The sequence below is a fragment of the Fundulus heteroclitus genome, chromosome 21, assembly GCF_011125445.2.
Source record: "Fundulus heteroclitus isolate FHET01 chromosome 21, MU-UCD_Fhet_4.1, whole genome shotgun sequence".
NCBI lineage: Eukaryota > Metazoa > Chordata > Actinopteri > Cyprinodontiformes > Fundulidae > Fundulus > Fundulus heteroclitus.
In genome coordinates this window covers 15,199,294-15,225,253 of record NC_046381.1, presented here as the reverse complement: position 1 = coordinate 15,225,253, position 25,960 = coordinate 15,199,294, and the positions used below count along the sequence as shown (strand labels likewise).

Genomic DNA, 25,960 nt, shown 5'->3' with positions numbered 1-25,960 from the left:
ATCCTGAAAAGGAAATGTTTATTAAACAAAACACACATTCACACATGTATAAAAGGTCAGCTGGTTGTATGGTGATGACACCTGAAGGCTGACCTCCCTCAGGATGTGGCAGGTTTCTAATAAGGCCTTGGGCTCATTCAGGCGGAAACGTCGCTGGCGTGGCGGACAAAAACCTCCAAGGTGATTTGCATTTTATTTTATCTTGGGTGACAGAGGATCAGATTAGGGTTTTTATTTTTTTATTATTAATTGCGACCTCCAACGACGCGTGCGCCTGAATAAAACCCCGAGGTTCTAGCACTGCTCAGTGAGGTGGACACGGCACAGACTGCATGTCAAACGGTTGGAGCACGGCAACATGACCATATGAAAACGCAGCAGTGTCAGTTCAGGAGTGCAGTCTGTCGAGTGACGTGGCACGATCTGGATAATCCCCCCCTCTGGTTGGTCCTGCTGGGTCTACAACAGTCCTGGGTGCGTTTGGTCCTGGATCAAACCCGGTATGGAGCGATGTACGGTAGGATGCACCGGCTCGGTTTGGCCGAGGTTGTTTCCCGACTCAGAGCGGTCTGGGTGAAGGCTTGCTGGGCGTTTTTGTCCTGGTTAAACCAGGCTGCCGGGCCAGGAGACCACCGTCAGCGCCACCCGGCTGCGCTGCTCCTTTAACATGGGCACCAGAGCGGAGTGGCTCATTCCCGCCGTGGACAGGCCGTTCACCGCCACTATCATGTCTCCACACCTAGAAGGACACGGGGGGGGAGAAGCGGACTTTTTAGGAACTGTGTTAACAGACAACCCTGATGCATACAGAGACAAACGTGCGGTCCTAGTACACAACACACGGGGACATCATTTAGTTTTAATGTGTGTTCCTCCTCCTGAAATGTTTTCTCATTTTTCTCTAACAGCGACATTTTTCCTTCCCTTCCTTCACCATATACTGTCAAAGTAAAACGTGGGTCCTGTTTCAGCCATTGCTTGCTGCATTTCCTGCTATTTTAAACTCTCTATAGCTCTGAGTTTACATGGTTTAGTATCTTTTTAGCCATTTTTATAAAGCTTCTGCTACTCTTACTGGTAAGAACTACAGAGTGCCATCAGGTTTCTCTTGCAACGTGGAGGTTACTTCCCAGAACCCACCCAGTACTATCTGCACCTTTCACAGAAGAGTCAGAATTATTTAGAATTTACTTGGTACCTTCAAGAACCAGGTTGTTTTCTTAACTGATCCATAATGAGAGACTTTCTCACAGCTTAAAACTAAACCAAAACTGAATCAGAACCTTCTGGTTGATCTGAGCAGGACCCACTTGTTGAGGATCAAGGCAGTGCTGCAAGGCTGCTGGGCAATTTCCTACAAATTACAAGGATTTGCGGTTACCCTAAATTAGTACTTTCCTGGGGCTTTCATTCGTTCTACTGGTTAGATCCCTGGAAAATACAAGGTACTTTCCAGGAAAGAAACTAGTCAGCATCACAACATGTAAGTTACACGAGAGTTTGAGGAAAGTAATCCTAAAAGTAACTTCTAGGTTACGGGGAAAGTACGGCATGTATTCTGAAGGTTGGCAAAACATTTTTATAGCGGTTATTTCTTCATGTCAGATTTGTTTTTCCCTGAATATTTTTCTTCCTTCTGAGACCGAATTGATACAAACAGGGTACGATGAAGCAGGAAACCCTGGTAAAAAAATAATATTTTGGTGTAAACTTGATCCTGGCTTCGTTTTATACCAAAAAGGAAAAAAAATAAAAAATTGAGAGAATCTCAAAGCAGCTTGAGGCATCAATAGTCCTCCAATGCTTTTTTTGTGTGCCTTTTAATAGTAATCACCAAAAGCTGCTTGTCCTTGATGCAACACTAAATCATCAAAATATGTTCTTCTCTTCTCAGATCTCCCTCAAATAAAAGCCCCCAGCTCGTCTACAAGCTTATTTCCCACCACCCTACAGCTAACAGAGAACAGCAATCGTTACGTGACAATCCCTGATCGCTCACTTAAGGCGGCCATCGTAGTATGCGGGCGTCCCGAGGACGATGGTCTTGATGAAAAATGCCTGGTTGCCGTGGCTTTCCTCGTACCCACCAACGATGCTGAAGCCCCAGCTACCGGGGTGGCTCCTCCGCAACACGATCTCATGGCTGCTGTGTAGGTAGCTGCAAGAAGAGAGAAGTGCAAACGTATAGACTGAGGATCTCTGCCCCCACTTGAGACTAGGGGTGGGTATTGCCAAAGAAGTCACGATTCGATTCGAATCACGATGCATCACGATACTTGAATTATTGCAATGTATCGCGATGCATTGCGATATTTTCACTGAACACCGTTAGAAAAAAATACAGCCATTACCTGTGGCTGACTGGCTGTGTATGATCTGGATAGTGTCTTCAATTGATACATAACTGAAAGCAACTGAATTCATACATAGCTGTATTTATTGAAATTACTTTTGGAGGTATTTCCTTGAAAACAATTACTGTTACTGGACACAAATATTACTATTACGGGAGTGGACACACTGACAAGAAGTGCCTAGGATATATAAAACTTAAAATAACAAAATAAGGATAATCAGTGACGTTTACATGGCCTCAGTGGTCCTTTAAACCAATTAAGTTGTATTCCACTTGTTTTTGGCTGATGTTCGCCAACCATTCATGCAATTTTATTTATTAATTTTTTTAAATTAATAATCGATACTTGGCGTCAAGAATCGATGCAGTAGATCGCGAAAATTAGAATCGTGATGATTATTTTGCACACCCCTACTTGAGACTATGCAATACTTCCAAGTTGAGAGTTCCTGTAGAGCGTTTTGAGAAAACTTTTTCACATTTTGCCACATTATAGCCTGAACGTATTCTGTTGGGACTGTATGTGCCAGACAAATACTAAAAGTGGTGCACAGGTGGCAAATCCTCTACACGCTTTTCACATCCAGAGACTAAAATTCTTCTCCGTTCTTTGGCAAAATAGCCTCAGCTCAGTCAGACTGTAAGCATCAGTTTTTAAAGCTTTGCCACAGATTTGTAAATGCATTTAGGCCGTTCTGATACACACATGTGACTTCTTTGAAACTATTTATTGTAGCTTTGGGTGTATGCACTGCAAAAACTGAACTAAAAATAAGTACAATTTTCTTAAAATTAGTTTATCTGTCCTTGATTTGAGCAGGTAATTAAGATTATCTGCCAATGGAATAAGAGTTTTGCACTTAAAATTGGAACAATTCATCTCCATCATCTTATTTCAAGTGCAGGATGTCTAATTATCCTATTTTAGGGGTCAAAATACTCCTTCCATTGGCAGATCATCTTATTTACAGATACACTAATTTTAAGAAAATTTTACTTATTTTTAGATCCGTTTTTGCAGTGTGTTTAGACCCATTGTCCTGCTGGAAGGTGAACCTCCGTCCCTGTTTCAAGTCTTTTGCAGCCTCTAGTAGGTTATCTTAAAAAAAGCTGAGCTCCATTTAGCTCCATCCATCTTCCCATCAACTCTGACCTGCTTTTACGAGGTCGTGTTCCCACCCAACACGACCTTGTCTGTGGACACATTGGAAAGCGGAGCTCACCTGGGCAGGCCCAGCCACATGACCCACGAGGGGGACCAGTTGGCGTCGAAGTCGCTGTCGTGGGCGTGAGGCAGCAGCTCGTCGTGGTCGTGCTCCTCCACCATGCTGACCTCCAGCACTCTCAGCTGCACCGAGGGCGAAGCGGCGCTGGCCTTCAGGGTCCCGACGGCCTCGCTGTGGCTCAGATATGTCAGGTCCTCACCGTTGATGCTCAGCAGGACGTCGCCTGATGGGGAAGGAAGCAAAAAGATGCATCGGTTGTTTCCGGTAAAGCTCCCTTGTCCTGACTCCGGGGGGTCAAACACGAGCGTGCACCTCTTTTGATCCGTCCATCCCGGGACAAGCAGCCGTGCGGCTGAACGCTCGTGACGAAGATGGGCAGCTCCCCGCTCTTGCTGCCCCGGCCTCCCGCCACCGTCATGCCCAGGGACTCGTGGGGCTCCTTCTTCACGGTGATGTGTTTTTCCTTACAAGTCACACACTGTGCCAGGTCCTGGGAGACACCGTGAAACACAGACTCAAATGTTTCCCCTTTCCAGTTTTGTCCCAAGACACCGCAGGCTTTCTATTGAGGAGTCAAAGCTAGAAACTCGGCTTACTCGGTGAGTGCTGGTACGGGACAGGTGCAGCGGCACGGGGCTTGGGGTAGAGCTGTGATTTGGCAGGAAGTGGTCAAGGCAGTACAGGTCTCTGGTTGAGCTTGATTTAGGCGGCGGGGGCGGGGTTGGTTTGTTGGGTCGTCCGATCAGGAGGTGGACTCGCTCTCCGCTTGCCTGCGGGAAAACACAGAGGAGGCGTTTCAGTCCCACCTTTCATGCATCCAGGCTTCTTTTCCCCACCAAAGTAAAATATGCAAAGAGGGGAAAAACAGGACAAATATAAATAGATGAACAGTCTGCTGCCATTTTGTCAGATGCATGTGTATGTGTGGATTTTATCTTGATTAAATAGCAATTTACAACAGAATATTAACAAATAGAAAAACTGGTGACAAAAACTGTAGCTAATGTGAGTTTGACTGACAACAATAATGCCATTAGCTGTAAAATATTAACCTGACTCTGCCAGATATATTTGCTCCGCATGTCCATCTGGAAACCTTCCGTTGAAGTAATTTTGGGAAGGGGTGAAAATACTGGTTAGCTGATTGGCCTATGTTGGTGATAGACGGGCCAAATAAACCAATCAGATCAACGAAGCATATGACGTACTAACAGCGACGACGAAAACACAACCACAAGCTCTTGCCGAAACCAGTCGGGAGAAGAGCAAAAACATCTTTTCCTCTGAGAAAAGCCTCCAGAGCAGCATTTTGCTCTTCTTTCAGTGAAGAAATACTCTGTAATTCCGATAAAACTTGCTCGATAGCCACGCTAACGCTAGTTTCGTCGGCTGAAGCCGCCATGTTCTTTAGACTGAACTGTCGCGCTTCCCGTTGCGTCACACCTCAACCCGCCTCAAAGCCAACGCTGATTGGACGTTCGTTTGGTGAACGGCTCCAAATTTTCTTTAACGGAGAGTAGCCAGACTGATCTGCGAGTGAAACCTTGAAAGCTCGCGAGATCAGGATGGTCTCACGAGGCTAGTAAAATGTTGTCCTAGAACAGGGGTGTCAAACATACGGCAATAAGATGCCACAAAGAGCTCATCAGATTTGACTTTCACAAGTGGACAAGATAAAAGCAAGTGAATGATAAAACAATTATTGAAAAAAACATGTACTTCGTTTAATTGAAAATATGCAGTTCCTATATTGTCCACGAGGGGCGCTGTGTTTTAATTAGCAGATTAAGCTTCAGGTGTGGAAAAATTTAAATCATTTCTTAATTTTTATCTGTTTGATGTATCTTGTCATCCAGGACAGTGTTTTTAAGTTCCAAAAAATGTGAATAAATGTTTTTCAACATTGTACAATCACTGTGATCAGATCTTATGCATAATGCACTTAAGTAAATGTTTAACTGAGTAAAAGTATTGTTGAAATTGCACATACTTTTCTTAAAAACGCTGAGGTTATTCATAATATATTGTGTAAAAGTGAAATTAACTTAATATAAAAATCAACAAGTCCACATTTATTAGTTCTATTTAATCTTGCAATGAGTTAACTTGTGTGGCCCTCTTGAGATCAGATTAAGCTGAATGCGGCCCCTAAACCAAAATGAGTTTGACACCCCTGTCCTAGAAAGTCTGCTCCTTTGAAAGCTACATAAAGAAATAAGCTCTGATTCCAGACTTTTGCAGTCAGACTTTCTGCTGCTCCTCTGATGACACCTGAGCAACCCGACCCTCACCGCCACCTGCATCCACACCTGTATGATCTGAGCGGCCTGCTCCGGGGTGCCGTGGCAAAGGTCCTGGTCGTTGACAGCCAGCACTCTGTCGTTGCTCCGCAGTCTGCCGTCCTTCGCCGCCAGGCCTCCCTCCAGGAGGTCCAGCACAAACACCCCCGCCTCGTCCGTCCGGCGGACCAGCTTGATGCCGAGCTGCTCCGCGGAGTCTCGCTTGTGGAGGGTGATCCTCAGGGTGGCGGGGCTGGAGGGGGCACCCTCGGGCGTGGAGCAGGGGGCGTGGGGCACGGCTGGGGTGGTGGAGGAGGAGGAGGAAGAGGAGGGAGGAGCCCTGGAGGCACAGCGGCGCTCCCTCAGCACAGTCAGCTGCAGGGTGGTGCAGGGCCGCGCCAGGGTGGAGCGGGCGAAACTGTGCGGGACATTGCTGATGTCCACGTTGTTCACCTGGGAGAGAGCAATCAGAGAAGAAATACTTTGGAATAAGCAAAAAGCATTTTGCCTCGCTAAAAGAAAGAGTAATATTCAATCTTTTATTGCTTTTCTGCTCAAAAGCTCCAGAGAAACCTAAACATTCTTTAAGCTGCTTAATTTTCTGTCTCTACCTGATCACTGACTTTTTTGTCTGGTGTTCAGATGCAGAATGATGCTTTAAACAAGGAATATTTTTTGCTTTTATTTGAACTGGTGAGGGTTTTAACTGTAACACCTAATTTACTGCATCTCTGAGGTTGAAAAGCCTTGTGTGAACAAAGCACCTCCTTCCAGCAATGTCCCCTACAAGGCGTGTGCCAAACTGCAGACTTTTCACGGCTTTCTTTTAACAACAGCTTCCTTCTTGCCACTCTTAAATCAAGGTGATCTGGGCAGAGTTTCTGTTTATCCTCCCACCTGAGATGTAGCTCTCTGCAGCTCCTCCAACGTAACCATGGGGCTCCTGATGCTAAACGAAAGTCTTTGGTGTGGACAGTGCTACTGAGTGAAGAAGACTCGGGCATTTAATGTTCTGTCTCCAAGCACACCGCGTTCCTTGGACCTTCGGTCGGCCAGCTCAACCAGCTGCCCCTTCTGCACAACCAGCTGTTGGCCATTCTCCATACAACGCGACGGTCATCCTTGTATCCACATCACGGAGCCAAAAATAAATGTAATCCCTAGTTTAGGTTTCAGCCTTCAATGTGAAGGAAATCCTCATCTTCTGCATTACCACATTACAATCAAAGACTGTGAGAGAGCCGGACTTGAGGCAGATAACAGGAAGGCTGAACAGACTAGAGCAACGTTGCTGCATTCAATCTATTCGGGTTTACAACCGCTACCTCCAGTGAAGCATGCAGGATTTGGAAATATCAGAGTTAAATTAAAGATCTGCTCTCTCTGAAGTAGGCATTCAGAGACTCTAGTTTGCCATTTATGAAAGGGATGGGCAATTTTACTACTATTTGGATTTTTTTGGTAATCTTTATAAGAATTTTTACTTATCATGACAACAGCAAACTAAATAGTCATCTTTGCTAACCTCCAAATCCAAAATTATCTTCGGTGTGATTATTTGCACTGTTGGTTTCATGAGAGCATGAACGAACATAACGATCATCAAACATATGACTAAATGCAGTAAAAGTTCTACTACCTTTAGTAATCAGTAAGTACTTCTTAGTTGTTTTCTTTCTTTTTAGGAGACGTATTTGTCTGTACGATTTGATTGAACTTGACTTTGTAAAGTGCTTTGAAATGACGTGTTGTAAATTGTTGCAGTATAAATAAACTTTAACTGAACTGAAGTCATGGTTTGGCTGCACGTCGCTACATGTATTACCAAATAAGACTCCCATGAGTTTTTAAAATATAGTTTGTCATCACTTTTACCATTATTGCAACAAATAGCACAAAATATGAGGATAAACTTCAAAATCCGTATCACTAGCATAGCACTAACCTCACTAATCGCTAAAATCAGTTCTGATAAATACTGAAGTCCTGAAAGGAAAGTAGCTATCCCTGTCTCTATTTTTTTTCCAACACATTAATAATATTACAAGCAGCTAACTTCTTCTTTTCACCTTCATTTCATTTGTTTTTAAACAAAATCAAAATTATGCAAACATTAACTCTCAGGTATAACATAAAAATCCTTTGCAGTTTGCAATGAGAACGACGTAATTTATCATGAGCAATGCCAGTAAATCTGCACGCATCAGCACTCGTCACTTTTCTACAAAACGCTGCGCAAACACAAGCACCTAGCGCTCCGGGGGATCTTCTGAGCTGCCAGAGGAATACCTGCAGGGTTTGTTTGCGTGTTTACGGCGCAGCGCGTTTTGGTAAATGATAAACAGAAGCTGATCCCCTCACCTGCAGTATCTGATCTCCAGCCAGCAGCCTCCCGTCCCGCGCGATGACCCCGTCTCTGTACACTTCCTGAATCACTATGTTGATGAGAGGGGTTTCGTTTCCACCGACAATGCTGATTCCTAGCTCAACGTACGGGTTGGCCCTGTGGACCTCTATGGTGGTTATCTCTCCTTCAGGAAGGGAGGGCAACTTCACACAGCCTGACAGACAAACCAAACAGAGGAAGGTTATTTCCAACCAAGGACAAGGGCATGCCTGGAGAAAATGAAGGACGGTGTACCTTCCTCTGCAGACAGAGGCGGAGACTCGGGGCAGTCCCAGCCAGAGGAGGTGGAGCTGACAGAGCGGAGGAGATGGATGCAGGGGTTGCTGAGGGGCCGCTTCACCCTGGGGACCACGCACTCCAACCCCAGCACACCTGGAAAAAGAACGGGGAAGAGTTAAGTCTCCGCTTTGTGGTCTCGCTTCGCTCCGAGGACGCCCAGAGGGTCAACTCACTGTCCTCCTCTGTGCTTTCTTCAAACGCAGGGTTGTCAAGGCCGGCGGCGTCGGTCCACGCAGGTCCATTGCCGCAGGCGTTAGCGGGTCCAGGTGGCGGCGAGGGCGTGCGGTCTCTCAGGTCCGTCTGTGGGGAGTGGGGCGATATTGGGGGGGTGGTCACCATAGCTCGCTCGTCGCCGCTCTCACATGGTGGCCCGTCCACGGTCGTCTGCTGACACAGAGTCCCGGGACACCTTTCATGGAGAAACAGGGGTCAGTTTGTTAGTCCACCTGACGCATAAAGGAAACAAACTTCATCCTCATTAAGGGAGTCTTCATGTGATTCCAGCAGGAAGTTCAAATTACTGACAACTTGCATTGTACGATCAACAGAATTTAATTGGACTGTAGTTAAGAGAAAAGCACAGACTGGGGTTGTCAAAAGTATCGATGCTCTGAAAAATATCGATACTTGAATGCTGTGTCTGGATACAATACTAATTTTGCTTGGCATCAATACTAAAAAAAACTCAAAGAGCTTGACAAGCCTGTGTGTAAACAGTGCCTTAAAGTGGTGTAATAAAGTCCAGCAGCACAACAAACCTGGCCTAACATCTCAAGGACCAATACCTTGGCCTTAATGATGAATTCTGACGGGTCAATAAATTAAAGTTCCCACACATAATTTAATTTAGTACATTAAACGTATTACTGATGCTAGCGTGACCGGTGGTCCCCATTAATGTTGTGTGACGTTGTGTGGCTAGCATGCAACAAGGCATGTGTTATATTTGGGGTATGTATTTAGCATTTATTTGCACACTTATTTAACTAGCATCTGTGATTCTGTTGAGAAAACACATTTCATGTTGAGATTGAAAAAGGTGAGCTTTTCATGTTGATAAAATGTATTTTTTTATGCCTTTAATTATTTTTCATTTGTTTTGTCCCCGTGGTATTGAAAATGGCATCAAGTATTGAATATATTCCCAGGTATCGATATAGAGTTTGAAATTTTAGTATTGTGACAACCCTAGCACAGACAGTGAAATCCTTTCCCTACAAATTGTTATTTTATTCTGTGTCAGTTTCTATGTGGAAAAGTGTAAACAGTTCCAGTTTTGGTAAGCACATCACCAAAGTGCCAGATTAAGACCCCCCTACCGTCTCTAGACCCTTCAGGACTTTTTGAACAGCCCAACATTGAACAGCAAAGTTGGATCTAATTTCTATGGTGCATTCTAACCTGCACACAGCTGTTGTTGTTTTTCCTGTTCTCTCTCTCTCTTTGTCTGCAAATGTCAGTATTATGGTGACCAAAAGATGAGTTGTTTTTCTCTTTCTTGGATACATTGGAGGGTTTGGTGAAATTCGTTTGGTTGCAGCTGGAGAAGAGCCAGAATCCTATGCCCATAGCAGCTTTAAAGCCAAAAGTGTTACGTACACATGCATAAATAATAAATGAGGTTACTTCAAGTGCTGGCAGCCAGATGTTTGTACGATCAGGTTATAGCCTTGGCCTGACACCGGTGTGGTAGCTCCTTCTTAATCTACAGCTGCTGCTACCAGGGTCTTCCATGCAGCACAGAGGACCCAGATATGCTGCCATCTTTGTAATCATAAACCATAATCTCTCCATGTGCAAAACAGGAAAAACTCACGTTCCAATGTGCATAATATGGAAAGCAGTGTGGTAATGATGCACCAGAGAAGACCTCTTCCTGCAGAGGTCTATCCATGTTCTGGTCGATTTGTAGTGTTCTTTATGAAATGTTTTAGTCAGGTGTGAAGATGGCACACCTAACCAGGACACAGTTCATAGTATCTCCAGAATAAGGTGTATTTTGACTTTTTATATCTATGTCCTGAACCTTCACTAGCTGGGCTGTTGTTTTTGATGAATGCTGGAAGGTTTCTGGACAGGAAGTCCAGGGGTTCAGAAAATAAGTCAACTCCTCTAGATTTTTCCACAGACTCCAAGCGGCAATTCCTATTAATGTACTGTTGACTGAGGACTTGCCCAGCCTCTGAGACAAGTGAACGAGATAAAACTATTATAGACAACACTTATATAGAGTCAAAACAAAATCAGCATGAAGATGCAACTGAAACTGTACTGGCACTATTGGACCTCAGTGCAGCATTTGATATTGTCGATCATCCATTCTGTTAGAGCTCCTTAAAGGACAGGGAATGTTTTGTGTCAGTAGGTAACTTTACATCAGAGATGACAAAAATCACATGTGAGGTTCCCTAAGGGTCCATCCTGGGTCCCCTCCTGTTCAATATCTACATGCTCCCTCTAGCTCAGATCATAAAAAACAACAACATCAGCTACCATACCTATGCAGACGACACACAGCTCTACATCACCATGTCACCAGGTGACTATGAACCTGATAAATACAATGAACTTCTAAATGCTTAGAAGAAATCAATGCTTTTATGTGCCAACGTTTTCTACAGTTGAATGAAAACAAAACTGAAGTAATAATTTTTGGACCAATAGACAAGTGATCAAAAGTTAGCACACAGCTTCAGTCGCTTCAGCTAAAAACCACCAATCAGGCCCCAAACCTGGGTGTAGTGATGGACTCAGACCTGAACCTCCAAAAGCATCTAAAGACAATTACAAAGTCAATCTTCTATCACCTGAAGAACATTTCCAGGATTAAAGGACTAATGTCTGAGCAGGATCTTGAAAAATAAATCCAAGTGTTTATCTTCAGTTGAATCGATTACTGCAATGGTGTTTTTAAAGGTTTGCCTAAAAAGTCGATCAGGCATCAGAGATGTAATATTTGTTAGAGCAATATTTCAGGATCAATGCATTCACTCTCTGAATGCAATAACATATTTGGCCTATTTGATGACTCTCTCTGCCTCTGATGCCCAAAGCCAGCACATATTTATTATCAGAGATATCAAATCTCATAGAAAGTTGTTGGAGAAGTTCTTGCTGACAAAAAAAAAAAAAAAAAAAGATGAAGGAAAACGTGGTTTTAATTGGAATCAATATTGCTATTCAGTAACAATTTTGCTACTGCCTCTGTTTCCTATACCTGCTTTTCATATCTGAAAAAAAAATCAGGGATAAAAGGATCAAACCTACAAACATAACTAGAAATCCTCCTTTTAAAACACAATACAAAACAACAGATTAACTCAAAGGATTAGACTATCCACATCCTTGTTTGACCCTGAAGTATTTACTGCAAGCAGCATCTGCAGGATCCAAGTCTTAGGATTCAAGTCCAGGACACGTCGATTTGTGATTAGACATGTGAACCTTTTGTTTGCGACAACACTTGTTGGGATCAGACTGATAAACATCATTCTCTAATGTCCCAAAGTTAGGGGTATCAATTATGATACAGAGGAAATCACGCAAAAAGGATTGAAGATAAAGCTCCCACATGAGACCGTGCCAATGTTTATATATAAGAAAGAATGGAGGGTTTTAGCTGCATCACTTCCCTAAAATTGTAGTTATAGCTTACTAGAATTAGGAAATTAATTTGTAAAGCACCAAAAGGCTTCCTAATAGGCCTGACTGATCAGCTAATCACAGACAAGTAATCAGGTAACAACCCTAACCAACAGACTTCTTACTGAGAGACAGTGTTTCTTTGTTAATCAAGACGGATTAATTCCTTTCTAAAATACACATGACAGCACACTGGGACTTTTTCCAAAATTATATCAAATCATGTGAAGCTAAATTAGCTGATCTGATGAAACAACTGACTGAACTCTATGGATGTAATTACAAATTATTTCTTTATTGGAAACGAGTCATGTTTGCGCCACCTTTTCTACAACTGCTAAGGTCAAACACATAGATCATGATATGAGGAGGCTTTTTTAAGCAGCACTGACTGAGACTGTGGTCAGGGGAGGGAAAGATAAAAAATATTTTCCAGAATGCAAGGATTACAAGTTAACACAAAAGAGACAAAAGAAGAGAAACCTTCAAAAGAACGTGGAAGGGGATCCAATTTCTCCAAAAAATGTGTTAATCAGGTAATAGTTGAGGTGACCAAATGTTTGTGTAAATGGTGTCATGTAATGTTGCAAAAATCTGTTTTGCTTTGTAGTGAATTTTTTTTTAGATATAGACTTAACCATGGTAGCTTAAAACGGGCACTTTTTGCTGTCAATAATAAATAAGCCCACCTTGACCACATAAGAAACATTGCACTGCAAAAACTGAACTAAAAATAAGTAATATTTTTCTTAAAATGAGTGTATATGTCCTTGATTTGAGCAGGTAAATAGGATAATCTGCCAATGGAATAAGATTTTTGCACTTAAAATAGGAACAACTCATCTCCATCTTATTTCAAGTGCAGGATGTCTAATTATCTTATTTTAGAGGTCAAAATACTCATTCCTTTGGCAGATAATGCTATCTACCTGCTCAAATCTAGGACAAAAAACACATTTTAAGAACATTTTACTTATTTTTAGATCTGTTTTTGCAGTGTGTGTCTTGCCATGTCATCTGCTCAATTATCCCGCGTCCTAATCCGCAACATAAACAACCTTGGCTCACAACGTCACATGTGGACTGCAGGCTCTTGGCTCCAGATAGCTCCTTAAAGCAGCAGGGTTGATGCGTGATGAACCCACGTTGCTTAAAAATGTCAGGTTGTTGAACCCATTTGATCTGTCTTACATCATCTCTTCTTGACTCCTCAACAGGCCACAGGGAAAATAAGTATTGAACACTCAAGATTTTCAGTAAATATACTGTTCAAATAATCACTGTGAATGCACATCATCAAAAACCTAAACAAATAAAAAAAAACTATATTCTTTTAATAAAAAAACATTGAAACCACTCATGTTGTCCAACTGAATTATTGGGTCTTCTGTTATTAGTCTTACGGGGTAAGGTGTAAGAAACAAAAGGATACCACATCACTTCTTGATTAATATGAACACTAATCAACCCAAAGAGGACTTATTCTGAAGTCACATTGACAATTAAACAGAAAACTGTATTGGCAGGCAAGTCCAGTTTGCTTAAATATAAAGTAATTTATATGCCCCCCACCTGCTTGTATGCATGAAAAGCTGACAGTGATTAACAACCCTCTCTACTACTTCATCGACCACATCCATTTTCCAGGAGTTTAACTGACTTGATGTTATACTCTGGTTAAAAAAATGTGTTCCTTTATTTTTTTTTTGGGAAGTCTATATATCTACTGGGACATGAGAATCTCATCAGGCGTTGGTAACAACCCAAGTAATTCCCGCATACAAAGAAATTAAGAGTTTGTCAATGATTAGGGCATACAAATTAAAGGAGAATAACAGCAAATAGGTATGAAACATGTAAGCAAAATAAGCTTCAAAAACACAAAGTCTAGATAAAAAAGTTGAAATCTGTCAGTATTTGAAAGCCATTCCTATCAGTGTAGATTAATATCAGTTAGTTTAGTCCAAGCTGATGGTCTGCAGGAAGGATTCTGATTACCAAGGTATCACAGAAAGAAGCATTTTCTGAACAGTGACGCAGAGAGCTCTCTCATAACCTTTGCTGATGATACTGGCGACAGACTAGTTTACCAATATTCCACACACTACAGTTAAAGACACAACCCATAAGGGCAAATAACATAATTTAGCATAAACCAACAATGATCATGTGTTCCTCAAAGGATTTCTGTCAGAGTAGTCAAAGGGTACGATAACTGTTGTCCAAGAACCAATGAGCCCCCACAGACAGCATCAGAAAGTCCTGCACTGCAAAAACAGATCTAAAAATAAGTAAAATGTTCTTAAAATGTGTGTTTTTGTCCTAGATTTGAGCATTTAAATAATATTATCTGCCAATGGAATGAGTATTTTGACCCCTAAAGTAAGATAATTAGACAAACCGCACTTGAAATAAGACGATGGAGATGAGTTGTTCCTATTTTAAGTGCAAAAATCTTATTCTATTGGCAGATTATCTTATTTACCTGCTAAAATCAAGGACAGATACACTAATTTTAAGAAAATTTTACTTATTGTTAGTTCTGTTTTTGCAGTGTGGAATTGGCACAGGAACAATCAACACTGGCACCCTCCAAAGGGTGCGTTCTCCTCCCTCTCCTCTCCTCTCTGTACACCTGTGACTGCACTCTTTTGGACCCGTCTATGAAACTTCTGCAGTTTGCAGATGACACCACTGTCATTGGCCCGATCCACAACGGTGATGAATGCGCATACAGCCAGGAAGTGGATCGGCTGGTCCAGCAGTGCGGTCAGAAACACGTGGAGTTTAACCCACTCAGGAAAGTGGAGATGATGGTGGACCTCAAGAGAACTTACCCCAAACTGCTTTCCCACACCATCTCCAACAACTGTGTCTACTGTGGTCCTCATACAAAGACACTGTTCAGGAAAAGGCCAAGCAGAGACTGCAACTTCTGTGGCAACTCAAGAAATACAACTGAGAAACTCAGGAGCGGCTATGTCATCTTCTACAGAGCCATAATTAAGTCTGTCCTGTGTTTGTCCATCACTGTGTGCTTTGACTCATTCACAGAACAGTACAGGTCCAGACAGCAAAGAACTATTTGGTTGGCGGAGAAGATTGTCGGGGCTGACCTTCCCTACATTCAAGACATATATATATATATATATATATATATATATATATATATATATATATATATATATAATGTGTGTGTTTACTAAATGTCTGTAGTACGTTGTGAGCACTGTAACCAAAGTCAAAATTTCTTGATTGTGCACACGAGCATGGCCAAATAAAAATGATTCTGATTCTGAGCACAATCTTGTCAAATGTGATTATATTTTAACTTTTTAGATGTCATTGCATATCACCAAGAAAAACAAACAACAGTAAAGTTTGGAGGATGGAACATCATGATGTGGTGTTGTGTTTCAGCAGATGCTACGGGCAGACCATGTGACTAAAGGAATGATGAATTAACAAATTTACTGATATATTATTGATAGAAATCTCAAGATTACATGAGGGTTGGACTTTAATAATGATAATAATAACATAATAATGATCCCAAAGAGACTCTGAATTGGTTTCAGAGAAAGGCGGCTGTTTAAACCCATCCTCTTGTTTAAATGACCAAGCGAATCCCCCCAAAATTACACAAATGAAAATCCATGGCAACATTTAAAGATGAGAATACATACAAAAGGCTGTTAGAAACCTTCAGGATTTCAGGACAGCTTTCTTGTTGGAGTGGGTCAAAATCATACCCGAGCAACGCATGTGAAGCTTGTTTCTACACACAGGAGGTGACACAAGAGCGCACTATCTTAGTTAAAAGAAAAATCAATAGCTCTCCTATTAAAGCCCCTGACTCACAATTGTCTCTGTATTATTGGTAAAGATAGCATGATAAGCTTCTTAAGGAACACAACCCACACTTAAGTGTGGTGCTAGGCTGGCAGCGGATCACCAATAGTTAATCCGGTGTCAGACACTAATGCATCCAGCAAGAAGCAACATCCACCATCGATCAAGTCTGCTTCCATGGCCATGATACTTAAATAAAGATCTTTGTATGTGGTTTAAAATATGTAGAAACACTTGAGTCAAATATGATGTTTGCACATTTGCATAAAGTACATTGTTGTGCGTACATATTTTCAAAGCTGGGTAAAGCTACAGCAAACGAAACAAACACAAATCTATAAGTTCCAGAGAGAAACAGGGTAACGAAGTGAAACAATCAAAGAAACTACAAAACAGTAAATTAAAACGGAAAGCAGTTAAAATAGACGTGTTTTTGTTGTATCAGCAGAACCGTCCTCATGTCCCACCCTGTCCCACCCTGTCCTACTCACCACAGGCCCGGGTTGCCCTTGGCCGTCTCACAGAAGAAGTGGTTGAAAAGATCTCTGGTGTTGAAGTTGCCCAGCATAGTTGTGAAATGAGAACATGAACCTCCTGGTCAGGCAACCTATGACTGCGGTAGGGAACCACTAATCTCCAATCACATGATCCACAGCTCAGTAATCCCTTCTGGATCTGACAGCACCTGGTGCAAATGGGCCAAAAGCCAAAATGTGTCGATGTTAAAGGTAACGTGGGTAAGTCTGTCTGATACAAGCTAGGATTTATGATTTTATCAAAAAAAATACTTCAGTAGAAAACTGAACCATGAACACGGAATAACGTAAAGGGGCAATCTGCAACATTAAAAATAGAAATTTTATAATTTTGTAATGCAACAGGGGTTTTGCTAACACGATAACAGTAAACTTTTACAAGAAGGAAAGAGGTAATTTGGTGTCGAGCATCAACACATTGTTAAATATAAGACCTTTACAAATGTCTTCCTAAAACATTTATGCGTTAAAGTTATTTCTAAAGGCTGATGGTTCAATAAACTTGACCTCAGTCCCTTCATAAGGAGGTCTTATTCAAATAGCCCTGATCTTGGGTGGTGTCTATGCATCTCATGATTAGGAGAGACCATACCATGGCAATAAGTCTGTGAGACATAATTACAAAAACTAAGGCTCTCTTTACAATATATTAGGACATGCCTGTGGTCTCGACATTGGGAGGAGACAAATTTGGAAAACCTAATTTCAGTGCAAAGGCAGGCCTGACCCTACTACTTTCTTGCTTTTTTATTTACACACAAAGCTGTGTGTAAATAAAAAAGCAAGAAATTAGTAGGGTCAGGCCATCCTACCACCAACTGTATCTATTACATACGCGCTAGAATGACTCCTCTCTATTTCCCCACATATATTTGGCAGGTTTCTGCTCCTTGACAATCAGTCTTTCCTTTACATGAGTAAATACCATCAGCCTTTTCACCAGAATAGTTCTCAACACCCCCCCCGTCTCATAGGAACCAGCCAATGCTGCGTTTGGAGGAGTGTGCATTTCTCCTATTCAACGGGGTCCCTGGCACATGCCAATCTCTATGTGAAAAAGGAGTTTAATTATTAAATATTTCAGTTTTATGGGTGGAAGTTAATACATTGTGTATTTAGATCCTTTTGGTGACATCCAGAACACAGTAGAAAACACAGTGTAAAGAGGGTTACTATAAACAGTTCCTATAATAACTGGAGGGCGGCCAACTTATGTGGGTGAGATGAGATAGTAAATTTGACATTTTGCCAAAATGCCCAGTTCTGCTTCAGATTCTCGAGGAACCAATCTATGCCGGTGTGAACAGACCATGCTTGTCATGGATAGAGCTGCAACCCCTGGTACCAGACTCCTCCACATGGCACCTAGGGCCCCGATATGCAGCTAACGCTTTAGTGAACCACCACAGAGGGTTTGTTTATACTGAAAACAGCCAAGGAACTCTGATGTCCCGTCATGAATCGCATTGAATTTTTTGATGTACCCCCAAAGACCTCTGCAAGACCTTGAGGTGACTACCTGGATAATTTCGTATGTCAAGGGGTCCTTAACAAAAAATGGTGGGAACCCCGTCCTTCATTGTAGTTTTAGTACTGAGCATAGCTGTTAGATTTTAAAGCACGTACAGTCTGGTCTGACCCAGACGCTAAAACAGCATGTTTTTTTAAACTGTTTTAGATTGGAATAAACAGCACTAGAATTAAAACTGAGGTTTAGATTAAATATTACTGCTAAATTCCTACGTGCTTGGGTATTGTTAACTGCAAGAACTAACAAGAACTAACAAGGCTATCCGGGATATCAGTAGAAGAAGAGATGCGATCAGATTATGATGACTTCTGGGATGTGTAGGCTTTTTAGCCACAAACAGTTGAGTATCATCTGCATAGAAAAGAACATGTTTACCATTTTTCTAAAAAGTCTAGCTAAAAGAAATATAGATGAAGAATAAATTTGGGGCTGAGGACGGCTTCTAGATGTACACCGCAGGTTTACTAAATTATTGCGTAAAGTGACCCCCAGGGCTTTTTTTTCAACCTGTGTGAGGTAGTAAATTCAGGACATGGTCATCATGACCCCAGAGGATAAAACAACATACTGCTATTGATAGTTTTTGCAGCTCTTAAATTTAATTCAACTATATTTAAGCAATCTCCTCTGTCAGCACGTAGTAAGCATTTGAGAATTGCCAATCTAGGAACAGCTTTGGTAGATATCTTGCAGACTGCTGTAAAACAGAAGTAAAGTCTCATTATCTCTAAACTGCTCATGATTAACTAACTGGGAAGCATGCATATTGTCTGACCTGTGCACACACAGCTCTCATGAATTCACCGGTTGATTTATAAGTCAGTATATCAGCTTCATTACCTGTGTTTCAGGTGCGCCTCCAGGTCACACCGTGGCATGCTGAGGGAGCAGACGGGACTCAAAGGGCAGGTCACAGACAGCTTGTCTAGCAGCTTGTGCACCAGGATGCTGGATCTGCGGCACGCCTGCAGCTGCAGCCTGGTCCTGTCCAGGGGGCAGAAGTCCCTCTCCTGGAGGAAGCTGCGCAGGCAGCGGGCGCAGAAGGTGTGTCCGCACGGCGTGTCCAGTGGCTGCACCAGGGGCTGCAGGCAGATGTGGCACACCAGGTCGTCGTCCACCTCCAGACGGTAATTATAAAGGTGGTTCTCCCAGCTGCGGTGGATCTGGCCGCACTCCGGACACGCGACCTCCAGGGGCGGGTCCGAGGGCCTGACGACGTCCACCTCGCAGCCCGGGCTGCCCATCGCTTGTCCTTTAGCACAGCTCAACTTTGGCACAAATGACTCCAGTTGGGCTGCAGGGACGGGAAGGGGCGCACACTCCTATCCCATAAGCCTCAAACGTTGAACAGGTTGCAGAGAGGACAGAAGCCCTCCGGCGGCCGATGGCACATAGCCCTGCAGGTCAAAAGGCACAGCAGGAGGGCTCAACAGCTGTTTCAGGACAACAAATGTCTCATTATACGCTTTTGAATTTGTTCATGCGGCAAATGCTTTGTGCACGTGTTTGCGCTAAGTGTTTGCGTGTGTGAGAGAGTCTGCGGAGATTATGTATTGCGGCTCCTGTCCGCTAATCTGAGGGTATAATCTCTCTTTTGCTCTCGCCTGCTCCAATCTTCCAATTCCACAGAGAGAGAATTATCCGGGATTGAGGCAGAGAGAGGACTCAGATCAGGGAAAGTGGGATTGAGAAGAGCAAAAGCAAAGCCAGCAGGAGGCAGAGAGAGGTGGAGGCGGAGAAAGAGATTTGAAGAGCGGCGAGAAAAACGACGGGATGTGTAAACAGGCACGAAGCAACCGGCAAACGGGAGAGATGAAGAACGGCTGCAAACTCTGGGAGAGGAGAACAAAGAACAAATGGCAGGTTGCATTTATAAACACTCCATGTTCAGCTGAAGCACCAAGTCGCCTCTGCAACAAAATGTACACATCCCTTAAACAAGATCTTGAAATAAAGCACTGTAGTGAGCAGAGGGGCCTGAAGCTAAAGGAGGGCGGATACAGCAGCTCTACGGTGACTCGTAAAGGTTTACAGAGCCCTGTCCAAATGCCAGGTTTCTGGGATTTAACACTACATAATAAATCATTGTAAAATTGTTCTAGCTTTAGCATTAAGCCTATCTTGTCAAATTCAACAAATAAATGCGTTAGGCGGAAAAATATATATATAAATAAATAAATAAAGTGGCTCTAACGTGGTTGCATAAGCGTAAACATACCAGAGCAATAAATAGTTTTAAGCACCTTTTGATTTTATGTTAACATTTCTTGTGAGTCCAAATAACCTGAAATAAAGCTATGTTGTTTTTATTATCTTTTAGCTAAAGCCATTACGCAGGGAGGTGACAACGAACCAAATAGATATTGCTGAACAAAGGTATCAGTCAGGAGGAGTGGACAAAGAAATTCCACAGTACTATATGTACACTGCCAGCCATAAACCTGGACAAAGATGTTTTATTCCTCTTCATATGAAACCGACTGTGGCAATTTATATATTTATTCTTGCAAAGAAAAAGTGTATATCTTCTAAAAATGTTATTGATCAATATTTCATCCATAAATATTGCTCTGCATATTTGACAATAAAAGAGGACGGTGTCTGAAAATAAAATGATTCCAACGTTAGATGTAATAGTGTGTATACGCAGTGGAAACGCGCATCTGTAATATGAGAACAAACTGGACAATATAGACATTTTTATGCATGTATGGTCTCCATACAGACATCAATATGTGGCTACAATCTTCTAAATGTTTGTGTGATGCGTGTCAGGGTCTGAATAGACAAAACTGACATTTTTGAGCCACAAATCCCAAAAGCATGTATAGTACAAAAACAGCGCTGCAGATCAAAATACCCTAGTGACGCATGGTGCATCATGCATCATGCATCATGGCCTGGAGTATCTTTTTATTAGAAGGAACTGGGTTTTTTTTTTTAGTCAATGTTTGATTAAATTATGAACAGTCCAAAAAAATCCAGTCAGCTAGGATCCAAGACCTTCAGATCTCTGCTCAGTCCCGGTTCTCGTATGAATGCCGCCCTAGGTGCGAGCCCCTGCTGCTGCCACTCTCCAGGTGTAATTAACTGAGGGAAAAGAGACTCTGAGCAACATAAAAATACTGCGCCGTCACCCTTTTGACTGCACATGCATAAAGCAATAGAAAAACTTGTTTAGAGCACGACGAAGAGGTAAGCGATTGATATTTCTCATCTGACGCTTGTACTCTCTGCTTTTTAAATGCCGCCCTTGGCAACTGCCGATACGGTCGTACGAAGAACTGTGAATCAGTGCTTCCGCCCGAAGATGATTGAACGCTGTTTAACAAAAAATGTAGTTTAAGGGTGTACTAAATTGGGCTGCACAGTGGCCTGTCCAGGGTGTACCCCACCTCTCGCCCATTGACAGCTGGAGATAGGCACCAGCACCCCTTGTGACCCCAACAGAGATAAGCGTGTTGGAAGATGGATGGGTGTAACCTAACGCTAGCTAGATGTATTTCGCTCTGGGACCTCTCCATAGAAATTGCCTTTTTTGAAGGCTGGGCCTTTTCAAAAATCCTTGCATATGACTGGATAAGCCACTTGTCTGTCATCTTTATTTCAACCACTCACACCGAAGCTAACCCGTGACGCCGATGAGAGCGACGCAGGAAAAAACAAAACTTTTTTTTTTATGTGTTTGCGGCTCTAGTGGTACGTGTTTTATTGACAGTAAGCTGACAGGAAGAGGGGGGAAGACAGGCAGCAAAGCGCCGCGGGTCAGAGTCGATCCCGGGCAGACCGCGTTGAGGACTAAAGGCCTCCTAACATGGTTCGCGCTAACCGCTCAACCACGGACGCGCCCCGGAAAACAAAACTTGACAAATCCGGTCGGGAGAAGGGCGAAAACATCGTTTCAACCAACAAAAGCCTTCAGAGCCGTTCTCTGATGTTCTTTTAATGAAACAATATCAGGTAGATTGGTCAACACGGAAGAAATAGCAGCATCAATGTTAACGCTTGCTTCCTCGACGAGCCGCCATTGCTGTCTGAATCAAAACAGTCTCACGTCACGGTCGCGTCTCCACTACGCCACATCTATGAGACTCCAGCCCTGCGTCCTGATTGGCTAGACAATAAAATTGGTTGAAGAAATCACTTTCTATGGGAGATGTCCCAGATGGATGTGAGTGAAGCTAGGCGGAGCGACATCAATCTGGCTGGAGTCAGGTTAGGATGGGTGTACTCGGTTATGAAATTGGGTTATTGCGGCAGTTTTGTTTCTTACTTCCTCTGTTTTAATTTTATATACTGAGAAATGTGTTTATTGATTTGTTCTGGATACATGTCACCTTCATGGTGCAAAAATGTCTTTACCTTACAAAAAGCTGGCATTTTGACAGGGGTGTGTAATCTTTTAGGATCCGCTGTATACCACCCTTACATAGCCACCAGCCCACCCCCTCTCCTCCCCCCCTGTGTGGGCCTGATGCCATCCGCTGACAGCAGAGGGCGTGCCTCCGCCCCCCCCTCCCCAGCTGGCCCAGCCAAGCCACAGTGACTACCTGCCTCTGTTCCTGTCTCCATGACGACCTGGATCCTGTTCTGCTCACTGGGGCTTGACATTCAGAGTGAAGCCAGCGAAGGATGCAGGGGACTGAGGCACACAGCAGATGCACTTCTCCCAGCAGGATGCTCTGCTCCTCCCCACTATACAGCCATGAAAGCTTGTCACATGGTGATCAGACACCCCCCCCCCCCCCCCCACACATCCAACCTCTTCTTTTGGTCTGCCTTTATAGTCACCATTTTTGCCCCCCCCCTTAAATCTAAACCCGGTTACCTACATGGAGGTCCCCGTCCTTTATGTGTGACTGGAACGCTTCTGTCCCTATCCCGCAGCTGGACATGAATTAATCATGAGGGCACAAGGCTTCTCTGTTTCTATAACAAAGCTGTGACATCACCACATCGCACGCAGACATGCAAGCTCAAGCAATACAAGCACGCGTCAACACGAGAGCTTTTTCTAGGTGGCAGGCCCTGAGAAATAACCCTCACCGATAAATAAAGACTTTTCTATCCAGAGTCCTCAATATTTAAAAAAAAATGCATCTGTTTGACTCAGAGGAGGACTTTGTTGCAACCAAGTCACATGAAGGTTATAAAATGGTCGTAAAGTGAACTATCATTACTGCAATCCCCTCTATAGCCTATTAATAAATGACAGCACGGCACCTGCGCTTTGCATTGTTGTTTTTTTGCATGAGAAAAATCACATCTGATGCAAAAAAGCAGCAACAATCTCAAAGATGACATGCTGGTTTAGGCAAGAGATTTCCCAACTCTGGTCCTTTCAGCTCAACCCTCATTTGGACAAAAAAAAAAAAAAAACCCTTATCCTGAAGGAATGGGGGGAAAATGGAAAAGAAAGAGGCCTGCTGCTAGTCTGCAAGGTTTTGCAAGGTCTGTTGCAACTGACTGCCTTTTTTTCCCTCTCTCCACACAAATGCAAGGCAGAGATGCAGAGATGACAGCAAACATGAACGCTGGTTTAATTGGAAATTGCAATCAAAGATGCCCCCCCACCCCTCTTCGATGTCATTGTCCTCATTTTTCCTAGGCAACGCACAAACTGCAGCGTCATAATTTCCGATTGTTCAGACAGGAGCGGTGTTGAAATCACCCCCCCCCCCACCATCTCATCTGTCTGACTCCTTCATCCCACCCTCCTCCAGGAGCGGCAACGCAAGGACAGAAGAAGCGACAGCACCGACTGCAAAGCCAGCCACACACTGACACCACTCATGCAGGCAGATGTGAGGGATGATAGCTACCTCTTTCACCGGCGGCTCCTCCGCGCAGGGCGCTCGGGCCCCCGAACCGGGCTGGTTGGGAGGGGGTGAGGGGGGCGGGGGGGGGGAGGCGGACAATTGTCAGCGGCGGGATCCCGATCCCGATCCCGCATTCGCCGCAACCGACCGGACCGCAAACCCGCACGAAAACGCCCCCGTGCCTTTGGAGAGGCTGGCTCCGCCTACTTGTGTCAATCAAAGTGGGAGTGGGCGGAGTCTGTGTGTGCCAGCTGAGGTAAAGGTGACCTATTATATGCCTGTACAAAAAACATAAAAAAAATATATCAGACTCAGACATACTTTAATAATCTTTGCCATAAAAATGTTGTGCAATTATACACTGTTTAAAGTTATTTAATGTCTCATAAATAACTCTCTGTCTGTTAAGTATTGTTTGGTGATGATCAGCTCTTAAGCTGATATCAAGACAATGGTTGAAAGGGATGAATTCGAGCACTAGCGATCTTTTAACAGCAAAACTTGCACACACACAGGAAAAGGAGTGACAACTTCTTTTCAAGTTCAAGAATTTATTAACAGAAATAAAATTAACATCCAGAGAACATCACTATGTAATGCTGTTTACCTGATTTAACACATTTTGATTAACAAATCCTCGGCTAGTGAAACTTAACTAAACTACTAAGCAAAATGAAGATAAAAAGAGCTAAGCTAAGGAACTATTTATATGCAAAAAAACAACAGAACAAAAGACAAAACAAAGCTTTGTCTATCCACTTGTCCATGCAACGTTGCAGGGGTTGCTGGTGTGGTTCTCATGAGGTCACTGGACAAGAGATGGTAGGCTGCAACCAGGAAATGTATCACCGGTCCATTCCAGGTCAACAGAGATATGTATACAGCTCAAATAACCTTGCACACAAACTTTAATCAAACATGCATAATTCTGTACAGGAAGGAATATGTAAACATGATGTAGAAACCCCAATAACAATTCAAACCCTGGGCTTTCTTGCTGCAAACCAACAGTGCAATAAACCGTGCCACCAAGCAGGCTGTGAGGTATTCCTACTTCAGTTTTGTTAAAAATTTGTTATGTATCATTAGCCTCATAGCATAATTGCCTATGTCGTATTTGAACGTTTTCAGAAACATTTTCACAACATACACTTTTCAGCAAGCACATTAAATGTTTTATTGAAATTGTGACAGTAAGCCAATGTATGATTTAGACAATTATGATGGTATGAAGGAAGCAATATTGCACTCAGAGATCTATCTATCTATCTATCTATCTATCTATCTATCTATCTATCTATCTATCTATCTATCTATCTATCTATCTATCTATCTATCTATCTATCTATCTATCTATCTATCTATCTATCTATCTATCTATCTGTAGCGATTTATCCATGTTCCAAATTTCATACATACTTTGAAGGAGTATGTATAAAGTCCATGTTTCAGTACGTTTTGTGGCATAACCAAATAAATATGCACGTATCTATATATATGAGTAAATAATAAATATATAATATAAATCTATCTATCTATGTTTAAACTTTAGGGAAATAAACATTCCAGCAACAAACCAATAGCTAGTAAACATACATTTTAGGGAATTGAAGATTTAAAAAGATATACACATGTATACATATCTAACATAACTGCAGATATATAGTATATACTATGGGTATCTGGGTCAGTGGGTAGAGTAGTTGTCTTGCAATTTGAAGGTTGTTGGTTTGATTCCAGTTGCCTTCTGTCTCATGTCAGTGTCTCCCTCGGCAAGGACTAGACCCACCAATCTATGTATTGGTGTATGAATGTGTGCGTGTCATTGAATATGACCAGAGTAGAATGTTGTCAGTATGGCTAGTAAAGCACTATAAAAATTCAATTAATTTACCATTTTTACACAGTAAATTAGTATAACCATGAAAACACACACATGCTATTTAAATAAATATATTTTTTTTTAAAAAACTGCAAAAACAGCAGGGATATAAACACCTATTGTATTTCCTGGGAGCAGCTGCTGGGAGGAA

The 25,960-nt window shown here is 42.6% G+C and overlaps 1 protein-coding gene across 4 annotated transcripts; it reads right to left on the bottom strand.

Annotated features, from left to right (window-relative positions):
- Positions 1-24,121, bottom strand: lnx2a (ligand of numb-protein X 2a). 4 transcript variants are annotated; one of them, XM_036124889.1, is made up of 11 exons: positions 23,931-24,120; positions 18,949-19,505; positions 8,721-8,956; positions 8,503-8,640; positions 8,223-8,422; positions 5,892-6,314; positions 4,179-4,352; positions 3,895-4,072; positions 3,580-3,805; positions 2,000-2,158; positions 1-739 (listed from the first exon to the last, which is right to left on the bottom strand). In XM_036124889.1, the coding sequence occupies exons 2-11, from the start codon at positions 19,350-19,352 to the stop codon at positions 604-606; spliced, it is 2,274 nt and encodes a 757-aa protein (XP_035980782.1). In that variant the 5' UTR covers positions 19,353-19,505; positions 23,931-24,120; the 3' UTR covers positions 1-603. The 4 variants fall into 4 exon arrangements, with proteins under 4 accessions (XP_035980782.1, XP_035980785.1, XP_035980784.1 ...); XM_036124890.1 differs by having other exon boundaries at positions 604-739; positions 2,088-2,158; positions 23,931-24,121; XM_036124892.1 differs by lacking the exon at positions 18,949-19,505 and having other exon boundaries at positions 23,931-24,119.
- Positions 24,122-25,960: the final 1,839 nt, after the last annotated feature.

Coding starts and splice junctions, on each gene's coding strand:
- lnx2a (XM_036124889.1), bottom strand. CDS start 19,352: ATGGGCAGCCCGGGCTGCGAGGTGGACGTCGTCAGGCCCTCGGACCCG. Junction 4,073..4,178: donor CCCGTACCAGCACTCACCGA/GTAAGCCGAGTT, acceptor GGTGTCTCCCAG/GACCTGGCACAGTGTGTGAC. Junction 740..1,999: donor TACTACGATGGCCGCCTTAA/GTGAGCGATCAG, acceptor GTGTCCTTCTAG/GTGTGGAGACATGATAGTGG.